Here is a 20,038-nt window from a genome sequence, read left to right on the forward strand (position 1 = left end):
CAACATGGATGGAACTGAAGGTATGCTGAGTGAAATAAGTCAATCCAAGAAAGACAATGGTTTCACTCATATGTGGAATATAAAGAAACAGCACTGAGGATCATAGGGGAAGGGACAGAAAACTGAATGGGAAGTCACCAGAGAGGGAGAAAAACCATGAAAGACTCTTAACTATAGGAAACAAACTGAGGGTTGCTGGAGGGGAGGTGGGTGGAAGGATGGGTAATTGAATGATGGGCATTAAAGAGGGCAAGATGTGATGAGCACTGGGTGTTAGATGCAACTGATAAATTATTGAACACTACATCTGAAACTATGTATCATATGTTGGCTAACTGAATTTAAATTTTAAAAAATCCTCAAGGCTATATTAACAGAACTGTATATCTGTAAGTTACTGCTATTCACACCTATCAGTTAAATTCTGTATTCTCATACATGTACAGGTTAATTTATTGCTAGGCTTATGCTCAGCATAACATGCTGCTTAAAAGAGGTTTTATAAATCAAAGGTTCTTATAGCTTTAAATCACAAAAGGAATCATTTCTACTACTTCAGGAAAATCAAATGAGCAAAATGAGTAAAGTGGCAATTAAATACTTCTGAAAAACTGGCAGACCTCATGAGTTTCTTTCAACCTCTTCCTCTCTTAACCATATGAAAATTACAATAAAGGTAATCTTTTTTTAAAAAAAAAAAAGAGACATAAAAGAACTAAGAAAGAGAAAAGGAGACTAAAACATTCAAGAGAATTCATCAAATTTTTATAAAATGGAAGAGATGGAGGGATGATAATTGATGTAGGGGGGGCAGAGGCAATACCTGAGTACTGTGGAGAAGGAAACCAAAGGGAAATAAGCTGACTCAAGATACAAACCCTAGGAAGGATAAGGCCTTGGGGATACAAGGAGTTGTGAAGTCAGAGTACGTGTTGGGGCTGAAAATAGAGCATTAGATAATAATACATAAGAACATCAATAGATTATCCTCCCCTTCCCCCCACAGGCTCTCACATACAGGCACATATGCACCTGCATCTAGATTACAGCTCCTCCACCCTTTCCTATTCTTTGGAGAAACTCAATGACACCAAAGGACTTATAAAACACTGACATTTGGGGGCACCTGGGTGGCTCAGTTGGTTAAGCATCCGACTCAAGATTTTAGCTCACATCATGGTCTCAGGCTTGTGAGATAAAGCCTGGCAACCAATAGAGTTTCCAAAAAAAGATCACGCCCAGTGTAGTGCATGCTTAAGATTCTCTGTCTCACCCGTCCATCCCCTCTCCCTCTCTAAAATAAAACAAAAACCAAAGAACACTGACATTTAGATGCCACTCTATTAAAAAGGCCAGATCACCAAATGAAAAGCCATTCTCACGTATAACTAGCTTCTGAGTAGCTCTCAAATATAGAGACGCAACAACCACGGATATGTGAGGAAAACCCTAAAAATGAAAGTGAGAGCTTAGAAAATCAAACAGGAATAAAAACGAACCTGGAAGAAACAACACAATGCTTGAAGTGGAAGACAATTAAAAAACAAAACAAAACTATGATTAATATCCTTATACTAGAAAGAGAAATTTAGCAGCCATAAAATAAAATAGAAGACTATACCACAGGAACATTAGAGAACAAAAAATAGTTTAGAATTAAATTAGGATAGCAGAAATAAAACTTTCAATAGGACAGAGGAAAGACAGAATCAAAGACATCACCCATTAAAGCAAATAAGCAAGATTAAAAAATTAGAAGATCAGAATTAGTTTAGGATCTGTCAGCAAGTTTAACTTCAGACTAATAGAGGTTCCAGAAAAAGAAAAAAAAAAAAGAAAATGAAGGGAAACTGTCAAAGAAGTAATACAAGAAAAGTATATAGTACTTTCAAACATGAATTTCTATATTGAAAGCAGTCTCCAGTTCCTAGCACAATAAATGAAAACACGCCCACAAAAAGCTCTTTATTGTGAAAGTTTCAATACCAGGGGTAAAAAGAGATCATAAACGTTTTCAAAGGGGGGGGGGGGAAAGACTGATTGCAAAATGAATAACGATCAGAATTGTATGATTGGAGACTTGGGAAGAGTCAGACAGAGGCCTTTGGTATTATTTGCAGAGGAATTTTTATAAACCCTGAGCAATTACACCATGTAAGTATAAATAAGTAATTAAAGGAATAAAATTACAAAAACAAATTTATTGAATGCTTACATGATAGATGTACAATTATAACTATCCTACAATTCTATTTAAAATGTATTAATTCGGGGATCCCTGGGTGGCTCAGCGGTTTGGCGCCTGCCTTTGGCCCAGGGCGCGATCCTGGAGTCCTGGGATTGAGACCCACGTCGGGCTGCCGGCATGGAGCCTGCTTCTCCCTCCTCCTGTGCCTCTCTCTCTCTATGTCTATCATAAAATAAATAAATAAATCTTAAAAAAATAGAAATAAAATGTATTAATTCATTTAATTTTCATAACTATGAGGAAAACACTACGAAGTGTGGTCTCTTAAAAGCTACGTGATACTATGTCTCAACTTTAAAAGTAAAATTAATTTAAAAAAGAATACTGTTTTTTTTAAGGTAATATTGTTTTAATGCTCTCTACCTTCCTTTTTTTTAAAGATTTTATTTATTTATTCATGAGAGACACAGGGGGGGGGGGCAGAGACACAGGCAGAGGGAGAAGCAGGCTCCATGCAGGGAGCCCGACGTGGGACTCGATCCTGGGTCTCTAGGATCCCATCCTGGGCCAAAGGCAGGTGGATAGGTGATACCTGCAGCAACCTCTGAGGTCCCGATGCATCATGACAGCATCATCTCGGTCTTCCCAACAGCTGCGTGAACCCCCCCCCCCCCCCCGGCCCCGACAGCCTGGCCTACGCCTGGTGTCACTCACTGGAGGTGCCGACCGGGGGCCGCGCGCCTCACACTGCGACAACCCGCAGTGCCCGCTGTCACGGCGGCCCACAGCCCCAAGCGCACCGGCACGACCGTCGCGCCTTCCCTCCCTCCCGGCGCTCAGGTGCACCTGGCAGCCCTTCCCTCGGGCGTCACCTGCGCCCCCCCCCCCCCCGCGCACGCGCTCACGCACCTACCGTTTCCTTGGCAGCCGCGACCGGGATGGGCAGCAGCCCCCGGCCGCGGGGCGGGTCCTCCGGGTCCGCGGCCGCGCTGTCCGAGGCGCGCCCCGGGACGGGCGCCCACGCGGAGTCGGCCCTCGGGTCCCCGTACAGCTGGTAGCACACAAGGCCGACCAGACCCCCGCCGGCCGCCGCCGCGATGCTCAGCTCTCCCCAGCGCCTCCGCCGCCTCCACGCCGCCTCCGCCACAGCCCCCTCTTCCTCCTCGCGGCAGGAGAAGGGCCGGCCAGGCGGGCCCGGGGCCGTCCCCGCAGGCCGCCCCCACAGCCCGGGAAGGGGGTGGTGGGGGGAGGGCGGAGGCGGCAGCCGCGGCGGCGGCCACAGGAGCCTCCGCAGCGCAGCCATTGCGGGAGCTGCCCGCACCAGCGCTCGGAGCGGGCGGGAGCGGAGGGGGCGCCGAAACCTCGCGAGAAGTGGGTGTGCGGAGGCGCGAGGCTGTGCGAGAGCGACCCCTGCGACCGTGCGGCCCGGGCCCCTGCCGCCCGCCTGCCGCTGGGCGCGACCCGGGGTCTCGGGCGGGGGTCCCGGGGAGGGGGCGGGGCGGGCCCCCGCGCCCCGGAGCCTGAGTGCGCCCGCCCCGGGGCAGCACCTGACTGCGCGAGAAGCCGACACCGCAGCGCACGGCCGGGTCAGCAGACGGGAAGAGCCGTCGGTGCGGGGTCTGCGGGGCGGGAGACGGCCCCGGCCCTCGAGGGCGTCCGGAGCGCCCTGATCTTCAAGGTCGCGAAAGTTTTCGTGATTGCACCTTCAGGTGTCGGGTGTTAGCGTGGCTCAGGGCAGAGGCTGTTGTGACTGCACAGTGACAGCAGTCCAGGGGGGAAGGCTAACATTTTTGGGTTACAGTTAATTTTTGTTTAAGATTTCATTTATTTATTCATGAGAGACACAGAGAGACAGAGAGAGAGAGAAACCGAAGGAGAAGCAGGCTCCATGCAGGGAGCCCGCCGCGGGACTCGATCCAGGGTCTCCAAGGTCACGCCCTGGGCCCAAGGCAGATGCTCAACCGCTGAGCCACCCGGGGATCCCCTACACCTAATTAATGTTTTTTTGAAGAAAACGTTACCATGCGTAGGGTCACCAATTCAGCAAATTAAGTGCATGGGACGCTATTGGTATCAATATGAAAAATAAGTGTGACCGTGTCAGCTTTATTGTTGCGACTCCTGTTTGCTACCCTGTCAGTGTCACTTCCATGAGAAAGTGTATGTGGCATTCTTCCCGGTTTCCTACCCCTGAGCCCAGTTTTGGTTAAGTGAGTAATGCTAGCTTTGGTCTCTGCTCTGGAATGGTGCTGGGAGCTCCTAAAATATTGTGGGTCTAGGGGTGGGAACTACAGAATCCAGTTGTCTCACTTGAGCTGCAGTCACAAGGGAATATGACTAAGGGCAAACAAAATGAGGTTTTCTGACCCAGATCCTGCCAGCCCCTTGCCTATAGGTAATTCATAAGATAACACCTCAGTTACATCTCGTTTTAATATAGGTTATTGGAATTTTCCCTGAAAATGGTAAACAGAAAAACCCCTATGAACAAAAATGTGCTTATTTTAGGATGCCATCTTTCTGTTTCTTTTACTTTTATCCTGTTTATATATAATCAGTGCCATGAGGAAGACCCAGTAGTTCCTTGTGTTCTCACTAAAGATTCCTCACATTTCTGTCTTCCCTGGATTTTGGAAAGTTTTAGTATTTCCAAAGAAACATTTATTCTCTGGATATATATATATATATATATATATATATATATATAACACAGTTCTTCTTCTGGCATTGTTTACTTTGAACTCAACACAATTTCCAGATTTACTCATAAATTTCCAACATGGCCTAATGACAAAATTCTTGGACAGACTGATGAATTTTTATTACTTGCATATTAAAAGCTGAGTAGCTCTAAGGAGAATTGAGGTAACACAAAAGCATTGTATTACAGATCAGGAAAATGACAGAAATTCTCCATCTGAGCTGGCTTTCAAATAGGTATGTATTTTCTTTCTAGTTTAAATAGATTGAATGCTCTCCTGCAAGTCATTTCTCTGGCTAGAAACCAAGGTCTGCTGTGAGAGTTGCTGGATAAAGGTTTGTCAAATACAGAGCTTTAGATAAAGCTCTCTCTGTATGCAAAAGTTGATCTAATTACAACTTTCCATAGTACTTTTCCTCTAAAAGCAAAATTTCCTTTTTTTTTTTATAGGTTTAGCAATTCTTTTTTTTTTTTTTAATTTTTATTTATTTATGATAGTCACACAGAGAGAGAGAGAGAGGCAGAGACACAGGCAGAGGAAGAAGCAGGCTCCATGCACTGGGAGCCTGACGTGGGATTCGATCCAGGGTCTCCCGGATCGCGCCCTGGGCCAAAGGCAGGCGCCAAACCACTGTGCCACCCAGGGATCCCTAAAAGCAAAATTTCCTTAAGAACATTGCTTTCTTCTCATATTTGATGCTCTGTGACTACATAAAAATAACCATATTCCTTTAGTACCTGTGTATTTTAGAAAGTTTACTTCTCAGGGGGAAAAATTATAGGAAAACGATAGTAGGAGTTTTGGACTTTTTGCAGATTAAAGATAATATTAGATCAATGTAGGTTTAGTCCAGTTTCCTTCAACTTTTATGTCAATTCCCTTGCACATTAATAACATCCAAGAAATGTCCCTATTCCACAGTGAGAGTCAACAATTCACTTTTGTTCACTATGGTCTAAGTAAAAAGAAATGCTCTGGAGCATTTTAAAATGTTACAACAGCAAGAATAAAGCCAAAGAAGTTTTTACAAGAAAGCATATTTATCAACATAGAGTGATAAACTAGGCAACAAAAGATTTGGACTCTTGGTTTTGCTACATAATTTTGCTACATCCTTGCATAAACTTACAATGTTTTAGAAGTCACAATTTACTATGAAATAATGAAATTGAATAGGTGGTCACTTTCTGAACCCATGGTCCTTATACACCAAAATGCTCCAAGCTTACCAGTAAAGCAAATATAAATACTTTAGGATATTTTTCACATATAATTTCTCTTTTAAAAACCTATAAATGCCTTGCAATTGCTTTAATTCTTTCCTATTAAAATTCCATACTATGACCTAATTATTTTATCTTTTCACTACTTTTTTAAAAATATTTTATTTATTTATTCATGAGACACACGGGGGGGGGCGGGGGAGGGGGGGCGGCAGAGACTGAAGCAGGCTCCATGCAGGGAGCAGGATGCGGGACTCAATCCCAGGACTCCAGGATCACACCCCGGACACTCAAGGCGGCGCTAAACCACTGAGCCACCGGGCTGCCCATCTTTTCACTACTTTTTAAATTGCAAATAAACAAGTAACTGTTATATTTTGAAAATGTGAAATCTAAATGTAATATGTGTCATGCCTAGGCAGAAATGTCTTGTTTAACAAAATTCTTTTTTTTTTAAAGGTTTTTTTTTTTTAATTATTTATTTATTCATGAGAGACACAGAGAAAGAGGCAGACACAGGCAGAGGGAGAAGCAGGCTCCATGCAGGGAGCACGATGTGGGACTCGATCCCGGGACTCCAGGATCACACCCTGGGCCAAAGGCAGGTGCTAAACCACTGAACCACCCAGGGATCCCTAACAAAATTCCTATTAAAATATTCTGCTTATATTAATCTGAGCACTGGAATCTTGACTAGTTAAAAAACGGAGCAGAGCACTTGGGTGGCTCAGTTGGTTAAGCATTTGCCTTGGACCCAGGTCATGACCCTGGGGGAGCACCAAATCATGCTCCCTGCTCAGCAAGGAGTCTGCTTCTACCTCTCCTTCTATCCCTCCCCTACTTGTGCTTGCTCTCTCACTTGCTCTCTCTCAAATAAATAAAATCTTAAAAAAAAAAAAAAGAGCAATTATATCTAAGGCCCTACATCAGAGCACATGAGTCCCCTACCAACAGGTGCACTCAATTCTGATGAGGGGAAGTTACCAGCCAAAGAGCAAGGCTGCAGCAAGCCCCCTCTCGGGAAAGTTGTCATAAATATTGTCCTCATCTTCAGCGCTGCCTTCCTTAGGGTACAACTGACAAATTCAAGGGAGAAAGTAGTGGGGAAGAAGTGTTCTCTGGAGTCACAGCTTTTTCTAGGTCTTTTGTCTTTATAGGGCTAGCCACTAGGAGTCTGGAACTCAATTCTTTAGTATCCAGGGTTATGAAAGTTACCCAAGGCACTGAGGGTCTGGTGTTTTTTTGTTTTTGTTTGTTTTTGTTTTTACTATCTTCCATCCCTAAAGGCAAATTGACAGTGGCTTGTCTCCTGCCCTTCTCTCTTAGTGAAAACTAAGCTGTATCTAAGCTCCATTAAGCCAGAACATGTATTTAGCCCTCTGCAGGCACATAGCAGGACCCCAGGAAATGTTTATTAAATGGAGAAGGGAAATTTTTATTGTTGTAAGGGGAAGAGGCCAAGATGGGAAGACAATTCAAGGACAAGGAAATAAAGTAGTATATCAAAGGCTAAAGGAGCTGATAAACCAAGTGGCACATCTGGAAATGTAATTAATGCAAACGGAAGGCAAAAAGGAGAATGCAAAAGGTTGGCAAGGAAGGATCAGAGATAGAATATAGTTGTGGAGAAGGGTTGATTTGGGAACAAATTCTGTGATTTTTTTATTTGAAGCCATCCTTGTACATATCATATTCTGGTACAATCCTGCTGGACTTAGAGCCTTAAAGCAACAGGGGTTCCATCAGGTTCTTTTGATCCTCTGAGGAATCCCAACATAATCCATGGCTGAAGGTCAGTGAGTAGAGCTTGACATTTGCCTTCTTGTTACTACATATCTCACTGGTGACAACAACCAAGCTGCCAGTTGTATACATTTAAGTTTTTAGTTTCAAGACAAGTGATAAACCTACTTTGACCATTACATCTGTCCAGTCTGATTTATATGATTTCTGACTTTATGTGATTTTCAGAGTCTTTGCTGACACTGTATCACTGCTCATTTCTTGCCATTTGTCCCTCATTTGGTGGCCGGAACTTGTCTTTTTATGTATTTGGGAAACAGAAACAAGCATACCTCCTATTAGCAAAGCCTCATTTTTTTTTAAATTTATTATTGGAGTTCAATTTGCCAACATATAGCATAAGACCCAGTGCTCATCCTGTCAAGTGCCCCCCCTCAGTGCCATCATCCAGTCACCTCAACCCCCTGCCCACCTCCCCTTCCACTATCCCTTGTTCGTTTCCCAGAGTTAGGAGTCTCTCCTGTTCTGTCTCCCTCTCTGATATTTTCACTCATTTTCTCTCCTTTCCCCTTTATTCCCTTTCACTATTTTTTATATTCCCCAAATGAATGAGACCATATAATCTTTGTCCTTCTCCGATTGACTTACTTCACTCAGCATAATACCCTTCAGGTCCATCCACCTTGAAGCAAATGGTGGGTATTTGTTGTTTCTAATGACTGAGTAATATTCCATTGTATACATAGACCACAGCTTCTTTATCCATTCGTCTGTCGATGGACACCGAGGCTCCTTCCACAGTTTGGCTATTGTGGACATTGCTGCTATAAACATTGGGGTGCAGGTGTCCTGCCATTTCACTGCATCTGTATCTTTAGGGTAAATCCCCAGCAGTGCAATCTCTGCATTGTAGGGCAGTTCTACTTTTAACTCTTTGAGGAACCTCCGCACGGTTTTCCAGAGTGGCTGCACCAGCTCACATTCCCACCAACAGTGCAAGAGGGTTCCCCTTTCTCCACATCCTCTCCAACATTTGTTGTTTCCTGTCTTGTTAATTTTTCCCCATTCTCACTGGTGTGAGGTGGTATCTCATTGTGGTTTTGATTTGTATTTCCCTGATGGCAAGTGATGCGGAGCATTTTCTCATGTGCTTGTTGGCCATGTCTATGTCTTCCTCTGTGAGATTTCTGTTCATGTCTTTTGCCTATTTCATGATTGGATTGTTTGTTTCTTTGCTATTGAGTTTAATAAGTTCTTTATAAATCTTGGATACTAGCCCTTTATCTGATAGGTCATTTGCAAATATCTTCTCCCATTCTGTAGATTGTCATTTAGTTTTGTTGACTGTTTCTTTTGCTGTGCAGAAACTTTTTATCTTGATTAAGTCCCAATAATTCATTTTTGCTTTTGTTTCTCTTACCTTCATAGATGTATCTTGCAAGAAGTTGCTGTGACAAAGCCTCCTTCTGTGTGAAAACACGTGAGCTCTTTCTCAGTTGTCATATCCTGTTTTCATGCCTGATAGTGATTAAAGCTTCTATGCCCATTATAAGCTGTCTTCTGGAAAAGAATAACCTCAGAATAATATAATGATCATCCATTATACAAGATGACAAATAATACAATCTTTCTGAAACTGTTGGCAATAATAACTAGAGTTGAACATGCGTATACCCAATGACCCATCAATTTCCTTTCTAAGGTGAAATACTCAATAGCAATGAGTATTTATATGCAGCAAAAGACACACAGAGGGATAGTAGTAAGAGGCCCAAAACTAAAACGTATCCATATGTTCATAAACAGTGGCCTGGATTTATTTTTTATTTTTAATATTATTATTATTATTATTTATTATTTGGATTTGGTTTTTTAAAGTGTGGTATATTCACACAATTGCATGGTATATAGCAATGAAAATTACTGAGCTGCAACTATATGCATTCACATGGTTAAATTTCACAGAAAGTTGAGTAAAAGAAGGCAAAGGCAAAAGAAACTATGATTTCATTCATAATGTTCAAAGACAACAACAAATATATACATATGTATATATGTATACACACATATCTATACTTACATACACACATACACAAACACACAGTTTAGTAAATCATGATAGTGGTTTCCTTTGGTACAGGGTAGTGACTAGAAGGGGGCTGGGGGCAAAGGACGATTCTAGAATTCTGTTCATATTTTATTTCTTGATCTGCATGCTGAGTAGACAGTGTATTCACCCTGAAAATTCATAAAGCAGTCTACCTACAATTTGTAAGTGGACAACCTTTTAATGTATGTTATAGTTCACTAAAAAGTTTATATAAAATAAAAAGTAGATTTTCTTCCTAATGCTCTTACATGAATGTGTTATTTATTAGAGGACTTGATCAGTTATGAACCGTATGACTGAGAAAGAACGTACAAAGTTTGCGAAGAGTTAAGAGCAAACATTGATTGAAAAGCTGGAAATTAATGGAAAAGGTAATCTTAATATAGCCTAAACTAAGATGCTTAGTAGATATTTTTCTCATTCACTAAGAAAATATCAAAAAGAACTTGTTTTTTTAAGCAACAACTTAGTGTTTTATCTTCTTCGACCTGTAACATTTTCTCCTGTAAAATGTCTATATGGACAGACCTAGTATATCTGGTGGTACAACCAATATATACCCTTGTTGCTGGCTCTAACCCCAGACTGTCAGGTGTTAGATGGGAAATTGCTTTAAGGGCAGATAACTAGGGACACCTGGGTGGCTCAGCAGTTGAGCATCTGCCTTTGGCTTAGGTCGTGATCCCGGGGTCCGGGGATGAAGTCCTACATTGGGCTACCTGTGAGAAGACTGCTTCTCCCTCTGCCTATGTCTTTGCCTCTGTGTGTGTGTGTGTGTGTCTCTCATGAATAAATCAATCAATAAATATTTTTTTTAAAAAAAAAGGCAGATAACTAGACAGAAAGTTAGTCTTCAGAACAGATGGCACGATTAGCACCAAGAGGGAACCATTAGAGAAATCAAACATAGCATAAGGTTAAGTTCACGTACTTCCCCAAAGAAGCTTATAGGGATGGCAAACCAGTTTCATTTCTTACCAATGCCAATTGATTGGTACTGGCTATTCAGAACACTGTGCTGAGCAAAGTTTTCAGATCAGGTCAAGAATTCACAGGAAAAAGTACATTGATAGATGGGTATGTCTGCAAAAAGTAGGCTATCAGATTGGTCTGAGCTGTGTTATGGGACCACCTTGGTTTCCTTGCAACTCTCCAATCAGAGAAGACAGTGTAAATAGTAGAACAGAAAAACTGGAAAATGTTTAAATGTTTCCATAACACACATGTGAACATTTTATATTTGCCCCTGAAAAGTTTAGCAGATGGAAAAGAATTTAGAGATAAATTAATCTGGAAAATTTGTAAACTTTTTAAAGTTTTTAGGGATAGTGTGGGGAGTCCTTAGTGGAACTGTCAAAAGAAATCTGATACAGAAACCCCCAAATACATAGTAAATAATGGAAGAATGTTTCTAGCTGAACACAGGAGGGTGTTTGGATCCTTTTCCCTTAAAGCCTCTCTTTAAACTCCCAAGGCTGGTCCTGAAGCATTTCTGTAGAATCTAAGGGCCGAAAAACCACTAACATGTATGCAGTTTTATTTTATTTTTTTTCTCATGAGAAAATTGAGAGGCTGTAAGGTTAACAAATTCCCTCTGGGTCTCACATTCAGGACTTGTGCTTCAGTATTCTGTCCTACTGCATAATTCCTATTTTGGAATCAGAAATAGAACTTGAAACAGTTGTGTGTGTGTGTGTGTTTTTAAGGCACATTAACTTGCAAAAATAATGGTATTAGCTCAAATAAGATATTTTTAGGATAAAATCATATCGAGCCAGGGAAGAGTGGTACTGAGTCTTAGGAAGTATGATATGCAGGTCAGCTCTAGAGATCTACACGGTAAGAGTTCAAGGACATTTATTCTAACATACTGCTGTGAACATGACTTGACTACTAATTCCATCATTCTCTGTGAATCTTAGTTTAGGTTCCAAAGAGAAAACATTGACTTGGTGTGGCCATGGTGTGTTTTCTACCTTTGTTAGTTTCTCACTGTTGAGCTAATCAGCTGTGCCTGGAAAGAAAAGGGTTGAGTCACAGAGGAGCATTTTCTAGCTTTTCTGTTCTATTATTTCTGGGAAATAGGGAGAAGAGCTTCTCTTAGAAGGTCCCATGGGCTTCAATGGTGTGCTAGTGAAAGTTTAACAATGAATTCTGGGGTAGAAGAGGAGAAGAGTTGTGATTTGTAGCATTTATAGATTTCCATGCTATAAATACTCTGACCATGGCTGATGCCGAGCTACCTACGTGACAAAGATGCAGTAGCACATCATCATATAATATCTCCACTAAACACGCAGAAAGATAAAATAGGTATAGGAAAATAATTGGGAAGTGATAAGTTCTTAGAACTCATTATCTTTGATTTTAAGACAATTTATCTGATTGTAAGTTTACATATTTTAATTTTTTTTTTCCAAGAGATGAACTTTATTGCAAGCACCCTTGGGCGAGTTTCCATGACTCAGAGAGAGAGAGAGAGAGAGAGAGAGAGAGAGAGAGAGAGAGAGAGAGTCGGGGAAGTTGCAGTGAGTCGGGCAAGTCACCATATTTTAATTTTTAATAATGTCTCTATCAGCTGGCTCAGTAAATTCCTGAAAATTTAGTAATCAGTTCTATTGAACTAGCTGGCTCCAGGACACTACTAGCAGGTACTCAACAATTATCATATCCATTAGAGAATTTGAGAGCTCTTGAAGACCAGTGTTTGAGACAAGAAACAAACAGTATGAGTAGGATATAAGAGTAAGCCAAAAAGAGATCAGAATGAAAAATTTACCTCTAGCCACGAATAGCTAATTAATTTACCCATCCTTTAGTCAATGTGGGTTAACAACCTTCCTTCCATTCTAGGGGTTGTTAATTAGTTTCAATCAACCTATATAGAGAGGTTACTGTACTCTTTCCAATTAATTATATTTGCTATTCCAAAGACTTGAAGTTAAAGAATTATATCAGGTCTGGATGGGAAAACGGACAATCCAGAACCAAGTGGAGACTACTTTTTTTTTTTAATGTTCTCCTTTTCATTTTTAAAAAAATTGAAGTCTAGTGGACATACAATGTTACATTTGTTTCAGTATACAACAAAGTGATTGGACTTGTCTGTGCATTACGCTGTGCTCCTCACAAGTGTAGCTACATATGTTACATACAATGCTATTACAACACCATTGAGTGGTTATTCCCTATGCTGTACCTCTCATCCCCATGACTTAATTATTCCATAACTGGAAACCTGTTTTTCTCCCACTCCCTTTTACCCATTTCACCATCCCCCCCCCCCCTCTGGCAACCATCAGATTATTCAGGAGGAAATTATTCTTTTTTTTTTTTTGGGGAGGGGAGACTACTCTTGAGCTGAGTCTGCAGCTCCCAGCTAGAAAGCTGTGCATTTAACAACTGATACCCAATAGGAATCAGCTCTGATCTCACCAGATCTTGCCTATGCTAATGTTAATCCTTAGCTTTGATTAAAATATTTCAGCAGGATGGTCCTTAACCTCCACGTGTTTGAGGTCCTTTTACAATACAACAATATAATGCATCTAGATAATATTTAAATTTATTACACCTAAAATTTCTATATTGTCCACAGGAAGATAGTCATTCTGAAGCCAAAGTAATCAACAAGTGATTTAGGTCACTATGCATCTTTTTCTGTTAAAAATAAATCAGTTTGCCTCAAACACTGGAGACTGATCTGAAAACAAAAAAGTCTGAAAATATAGGTGTTCATAAATCCCTTGGCGACTGAAGCATATCAAAACTCCTGCACTTTGGAAAAGATTCCAAGTTTTTCAGGAATGTTGCAGATCTTATGTTCAGGAACCTGTAAACCTCAGACCACCACATCAAGGGAAATGAAGTGAACCTTTCACTTGGAAATAAGACTTTATAGAAAAACCACGAAATGAGCTACTCTAACATCATCATGCAGGTGCATGGGACTCCTTAAACAAATTATTCCAGATTAAGTAGGCCTGTTCCTCCATCCTCCCAGCGTTATACAAGGAAACCATGTTTGATTAGAATTTTATTGTGTGTGGTATTTGTTTCAGGGCACATGCTTTGATCAAAATCTATGTAATGGAGGCCTGTGTTCTCTGATATCTAAAATTAATCGTTGAACTCTTGGCTATGACTAAATATAATAATTACACTGACCTATTAAATATCTATGTGCCTATAAAGAATTTGTCCCTAAAGTGAATTTTAAATAAAGAGAAACATCAAACAATGATGAAAACAATATGTGAAACTCAAGATCATTATCCAAACCAGGTGCTTTTTCAAACTGAAAATGAACCAAATGAGGAAGAAGGATGAGCTAAAAGTAGGGGTAATAGAGTAATTCATCATTAAGTCTTTTTAAAGTGGAAACAAATGAGAAATGAATCTCAGAATATTGTGTGAATGCTCTTTGTTCTTCTTTCCAAGTTGCTAAAATAAAATTAAAATTTCTCCAATAATTATGAAGGACTCATATGATATCTAGCTAGAAGAGGTTATTAGGCAGTTAAAAATTTGGAACTAGAGCTTTGGGAGTGATGTCTTAAAGGTGGTGACTGACCATTACACAGCTTTACACTGAAATTTAGTCGAGCTTTAAATGTGGTATTAGTAAAAAATATCATACTTGGAAAGCTTACAAATACTATAAGTGGATTATGTTAGAGTAAAAAAATTGTAAGTTATATAGCATTTACATAATGGGAATTTGCAGATACATCTATGAAAATATTATGTTTAAGAGAACTTCAGAAGTTCGAATCTCATGTATATAGATAAATATCATGATCTACATATTTATTTTGATAAGATAACAATATTTGAGTTTCATAATTAGAACCTTCCTTATCTTCTTTAAAACTCTAATTTTAAGAAAAGGAGAATTTAACTGATTTGAATAGAAAGGTTTTTCTCTAAAGGTTTGTCTATAATTAGTCTATAAGGCAAAGCTACTAAATTTTATTTTCCAATTAAATTTAACCTTGAAATTTGGATAGCAATCATAAAATTTTAGATTGAATGGGACCATAGAGGCAATTTAGTCTGAGGTCTGTGTTTAGATAGGAGTAAACTAAATGGAACGTGTCTTACCAGGAGATATTTTCTGATCTGGCTTTTGTTGGCTACCCCTCTTTCTTTGGCATTTTCCTAACAGGACTCTGCTTAGATAGAACTTCTTCTGAATGCTTCCCAGTTCCAAGGCCAGTTTATCTGCTTCCAACAAAGTACTTCAAACTTGCCCATCATAGCACCACCAGTATAATGTTATTTAATTATTTATATCAGCCAGCTAGACCATAAGCAGCAGGAAGATAGGGATGGTTTTTGCCTTGTAACTAACACAGATAGTACCTGTTATGTAGTAAGAACTTCTATATCTTTTGAATGAAAGACAAATATTTGTTTTTATAAAATTACCAAAAATCCATGTAAATTTAACATGAATAGAGCTCTTTCTTCAAGACAATAAAGAATATAGATATGAATTAAATTATTGGTCAACATTAAGAAAACCAAGTCAATAATCTACTAGGTTCTAATTAGAACAATACTAATTATTGTTCTATTGTAATACTAACAATACTAATTATTGTCCTGCAAAATACATTTCAATGGATGTAGCTCATTAAAAATACTTAAAATTCATTACACTGATAGCTTTCAGGAAATAATAGTGGATCAGAGTTTACTGAAGTCAATCATAAAAGGCTACTGTCTGAACATTTCATCCCTTATTTTCATAGGCCCACACAGAGGCTATTTGCTGTTGCAATCACATGTTTTGGTTGTAGATCCTGACACATGCATTTTTAAGGGTGTTAATATTCTCAAAGAACTGCTCTTTTTATTTGTTTAGTATTATGCAAACTGCTCTGAATCTAGTTCCTTGCCGATTCATTTACTCGACTCCGCTCCCTGTCCTTGAGCTCATTTCTCAATTTCATTGCCAGCTAGAAATGTAGAGCCTTGTTCACAAGAATAGCTGGAGTCAAATATTTTCAGCGTCAACACTTTCACGGTATCCTGACAGCTGTACGGTATATGCTGAGCTGTATTTTATTCCTGCTGAGATTATTGACATCTTCACAGTTTTCCTGTGATTTTTATCTTTGCCAATGACATGCTCATTATAACTGTGCCATTTCTGTTTTCATTTTTGGAAGGGAGACTTGGATGAGGAATTTAACAACAGCATGACTAGAAGCTGAAGTGAAACTTGGCACCATTTATTCCTGTCTATCAAGGTCCCTCTTGGCCTTATCAAGGGTCTGGCAACGTGTGTTCCCACACCGTCCTCTAGTGGCTGACCCCAAGGGAGACCTGCTATCACTCTGCCACTGTGACAAAGACTGTCCTTTCAGTGCATGGACTTGTGAGCAGAGTTTATTATTTTTTAGGATGAAGAATTTTCTCCTGGGGTGTTTGCGCTTTCTAACAGTCAAATTAAATTTTACAGCATTGAATATACATCCTATGACTTAGAAGCATTCTTAGGGGAAATCTAAAAATAAATTTAAAAATCCATGGTTCTGGAAAAAATCCTAAAATATATATCCATCAACCAACAAAGATTTACCAAATATAAAAAATATGCCAGACACCTTTGTAGGTGATTGTTATACATAAGTGAACAAAACAAAGATTCCTGCCCACAGGGACCATACATTCTAGCATGAGGACAACAGTTAAGAACATGGTTCCTTTTGGATTGACATTCAAAACAGACTACTTGTAAATGTGATGTGTTTCAAAAATTGTACTACCAGGAACTGTATTCTTAACATTCAGTAATGTAACTGATGTTTGCCTTATCTTCTCTAACCTGCCTTCAGAGCAAGTTGGAAGTGACTGGCACCATGTCACCGGTACAGGGTACCATAGGCATTACTAGCCTCCCATGTGCTAATGTTGCTCACTCCAGAGTGACCATTCTGGAAAACTATTTCTTGTCTTTCTAAATTGTGTGCCAAATGCAAGAAGTGTCTTTAAGTCCTCTTTCCACTCCCCTTCTCCCAATTCTCCTCCCTACACCAGCACTAACTTCACTAAAGTCTTTCTGAGCAGTTTTTGCCTGAGGCTATGCTCCAGTTCTGCAAAAACAGGACTGGTTACTGGGAGGCCTCTAATTAGGGGAGAAAAATGGGTAAATAAGCCATCAGTTACTTTTATCATATTGCTTTACTGGAAAGGTGAAATTTTAAGGTAGTTTAATTAATCACTTTTCCATTTTCTGTTTTTTAAAAAGAATGTAGTTCATCCATATTGATGTTACAATAAATTAAACTATTGTATCTCCATTCTTGTGATGGTGTGTTTTATTTTTAACTCATTCAAAGGAGAGACAATGAACAGACTCATTAATTATTTAAATCTACTGACTTCCTGAATTTTATGAATAGATTCTTTTTTTTTGAGAGTAGTCATTTTTTTTCAAATCAGAATTTTAATGGCAATTTTATGCCCTCAGAAAATGTGGTTTATTTGAATATTTATGGTTTAATTTTAATTTATTATAATAAAAATATTTTTTTAGTCTTTATGTGGAATTATGTTTCAGTAGGATGAAGTATATTTAATTTAAAATACTGTTTCTTGGGTGCTTGGGTGGATCAGTTGGGTAAGCATCTGCCTTTCGCTTGGGTCATGAACCCAGGGTCCTAGGATTGAACCCCATGTCTCATGGGCTTTCTGCTCAGCAGGCAGTCTGCTTCTCCCTCTCCTTCTGCCACTCCTCCTGTTTGTGCTCTCTCTCTCATTTGCTATCTATCAAATAAATAAAATCTTAAAAAAAAAAAAAAGAAATACAATAATCACTTAGGGGCACCTCGGTGGCTCAGTCAGTTAAGTGTTGACTCTTGGTTTGGGCTCAGGTCATGATCTCCCGGTCAGATGAGCCCAGTGTCAGACTCTGTGCTCAGCAGGGAGTCTGCTTCTTCCCTCCCTCAACCACCCCACAGCCCGCTCATGAACACACTCTCTCTCTAAAATAAATAAATAAATCTTTTTAAAAAATCACTGAGATGTTGTAGCACTAATGATTTTCAGACACATTTGTCTATTTGTCTGTAGGCTTCCTACAGTGCTTCTGCAGGTTGGACAGAACATGTAATTATCCCAATTTTATAGAGGAAAAGATTGAGCCTTGGGGCTCCAGTAATGTAATTTTCTCAAGGTTTTATAACTATTGAGTGGCAATATCTTGCTTGTAACTAAAAAGTAAGGAAAGAAAAAAATACAAGGTAAAAATCAAACAATGTTTGTTATTACTCTTGTTGCTCTCTGTAAAGCGGGGATGGGGGGCTGAAATAAGTAGGCAATGACAAAGATGTTCAATTTGTGCCAGAATTTTATTCTTCTTAAGTTTGGTCCCCTAAATTATGTGATTTCACGGTCAATCAACTCTCCTTTGGGGCACCGGGGTGGCTCAGGGGTTAAGCATCTGCCTTGGGCTTGCGGCATGGTCCTGAGGTCCTGGAATCGAGTTCCACATTGGGCTCCTGGCAGGAAGCCTGCTTCTCCCTCTGTCTTTGTTTCTGCTTTTCTCTCGGTGTCTCTTGTGAATAAATTAATAAAATCTAAAAAAAAAAAAACTTTTCTTTTTCCATGTCTGATCAATACTATTCCTACAAAATATCCAACCTGTTCCAGTAGAAGTTTGGGCTTTTGTGCAGATCAAAACCCATGCAAAGAGTTCAGGAATTTTGATTTAATGTCAATTATCATATTTAACATCCGTTGAATTTAGATTTTTCTCTCCTACAGTTAAAGTGCTTCTAATATCTGAGCTGTGACTTTTCAAAATTTACACTAAAAACGTTTATTTTGATATATTGCATGCTTACCAAAAAGCCACAGGAGTAGTACAAAGAACTCCACATACCCTTTATTCATATGCTTTGTTGACACTTCACTCCACCTGCTTTGTCATCTCTCTTTTTCCATTTCTAGTTGCATAAACATTTTTTTCTGAACCATTTGAGAATAGTTTTGCAGACATAATCCCTCTTTATCCATAAAGTTTTATTTTGGATTTCCTAAGACTTTTTCATATGTAACCACAATGCAACTGTTAAAATCAGGAAATTTAATGTAGATACAATGCTATTATTTAACTCACAATCCATATTACAAATTTGCCAGTTGTTTCAATAATGTCCATTATAGTTTTATTTTTTTCTGGTTCATATTCCATACCAGGACCATAGGACACATTTAGTATTCATTTCTCTTTGGTTTCCTTTAGTCTGGAGGAGTTCTTCAACCTTTCTTTTGTTGTGTTTTTTGATTTTGACATTTTGGAAGCATGTAGGCCACTTGCTTTATAGAATGTCCCTCGCTTGGGGTTTATCTGATGTTTCCTCATAATTAGAGTGTGCATTTTTGATAGGAATACCAAATAAGTGACATTATCCCTCCTTCTTGGAGTATTAAGAGGCATATGGCACTGGTTTGCCTCATTATTATTTACTTTAATTATGTGGTTAAAATATCATTCACTAGATTAGTCCACTATAATGTTACTGTGCTCACTTGGTGATCAAGAAACAACTTGTGACTGAATACTTGAGACTAAGTAAATAGCCTCTTCTTCATCTAACATTTTACCCCCTAGTTTTAACAGGCATTGATGATTTCGCTGGATTAACAATGAAGAATGCAAAATGGTCATTTTTTAATTCCATCATTCCTTCAGTATTTATTAATTGATACTCTCCCATAAGGAAAAGTTCTCCCTTGTCCTGTATTTATGTATTTGTTTGATTGGTTGTTTATTTAAACAGTTGCACTCATAGATTGTTATTTCATTCTATAAGTATTTGGTTCCTATCATTATTTTGATGCTCAAATCATCCTGGATTTGACCTATTTCCTATTGACATGTCTTCACTACTTTTTTAGTACTTTCTTGCCATCTGGCACCAAAAGATGCCTTGACCCTGGAGAGGAACTTTTTCAACTTGATAAAGAATATCCACTAAAAACCCTAAAGTTAACATGTAATTAATGGTGAGAAACTTGAAGCTTTCTCAACAAGATCAGGAACAAAGCAAGGATGTCT

General features: G+C 39.3%; 1 protein-coding gene and 1 long non-coding RNA gene across 3 annotated transcripts in view; one reads left to right on the forward strand and one right to left on the reverse strand.

Annotated features, from left to right (window-relative positions):
- MICU3 (mitochondrial calcium uptake family member 3) overlaps window positions 1–3,514 on the reverse strand; it is a 102,717-nt gene extending 99,203 nt beyond the window's left edge. For both annotated transcript variants that reach the window (XM_041752497.1, XM_041752496.1), the window contains exon 1: window positions 3,102–3,514. In XM_041752497.1, the coding sequence (XP_041608431.1) occupies window positions 3,102–3,491 (390 nt within the window). In that variant the 5' untranslated portion in view covers window positions 3,492–3,514. The remainder of the gene's footprint in view (window positions 1–3,101) is intronic.
- Window positions 3,515–3,641: 127 nt separating this feature from the next.
- LOC121489734 lies at window positions 3,642–17,270 on the forward strand. Its single transcript, XR_005987409.1, has 4 exons — window positions 3,642–3,866; window positions 9,285–9,336; window positions 10,235–10,337; window positions 16,143–17,270. It is a non-coding gene; the product is annotated as an uncharacterized LOC121489734 (long non-coding RNA).
- Window positions 17,271–20,038: the final 2,768 nt, after the last annotated feature.

Source organism: Vulpes lagopus, chromosome 4 (assembly GCF_018345385.1).
Source record: "Vulpes lagopus strain Blue_001 chromosome 4, ASM1834538v1, whole genome shotgun sequence".
Lineage (NCBI taxonomy): Eukaryota > Metazoa > Chordata > Mammalia > Carnivora > Canidae > Vulpes > Vulpes lagopus.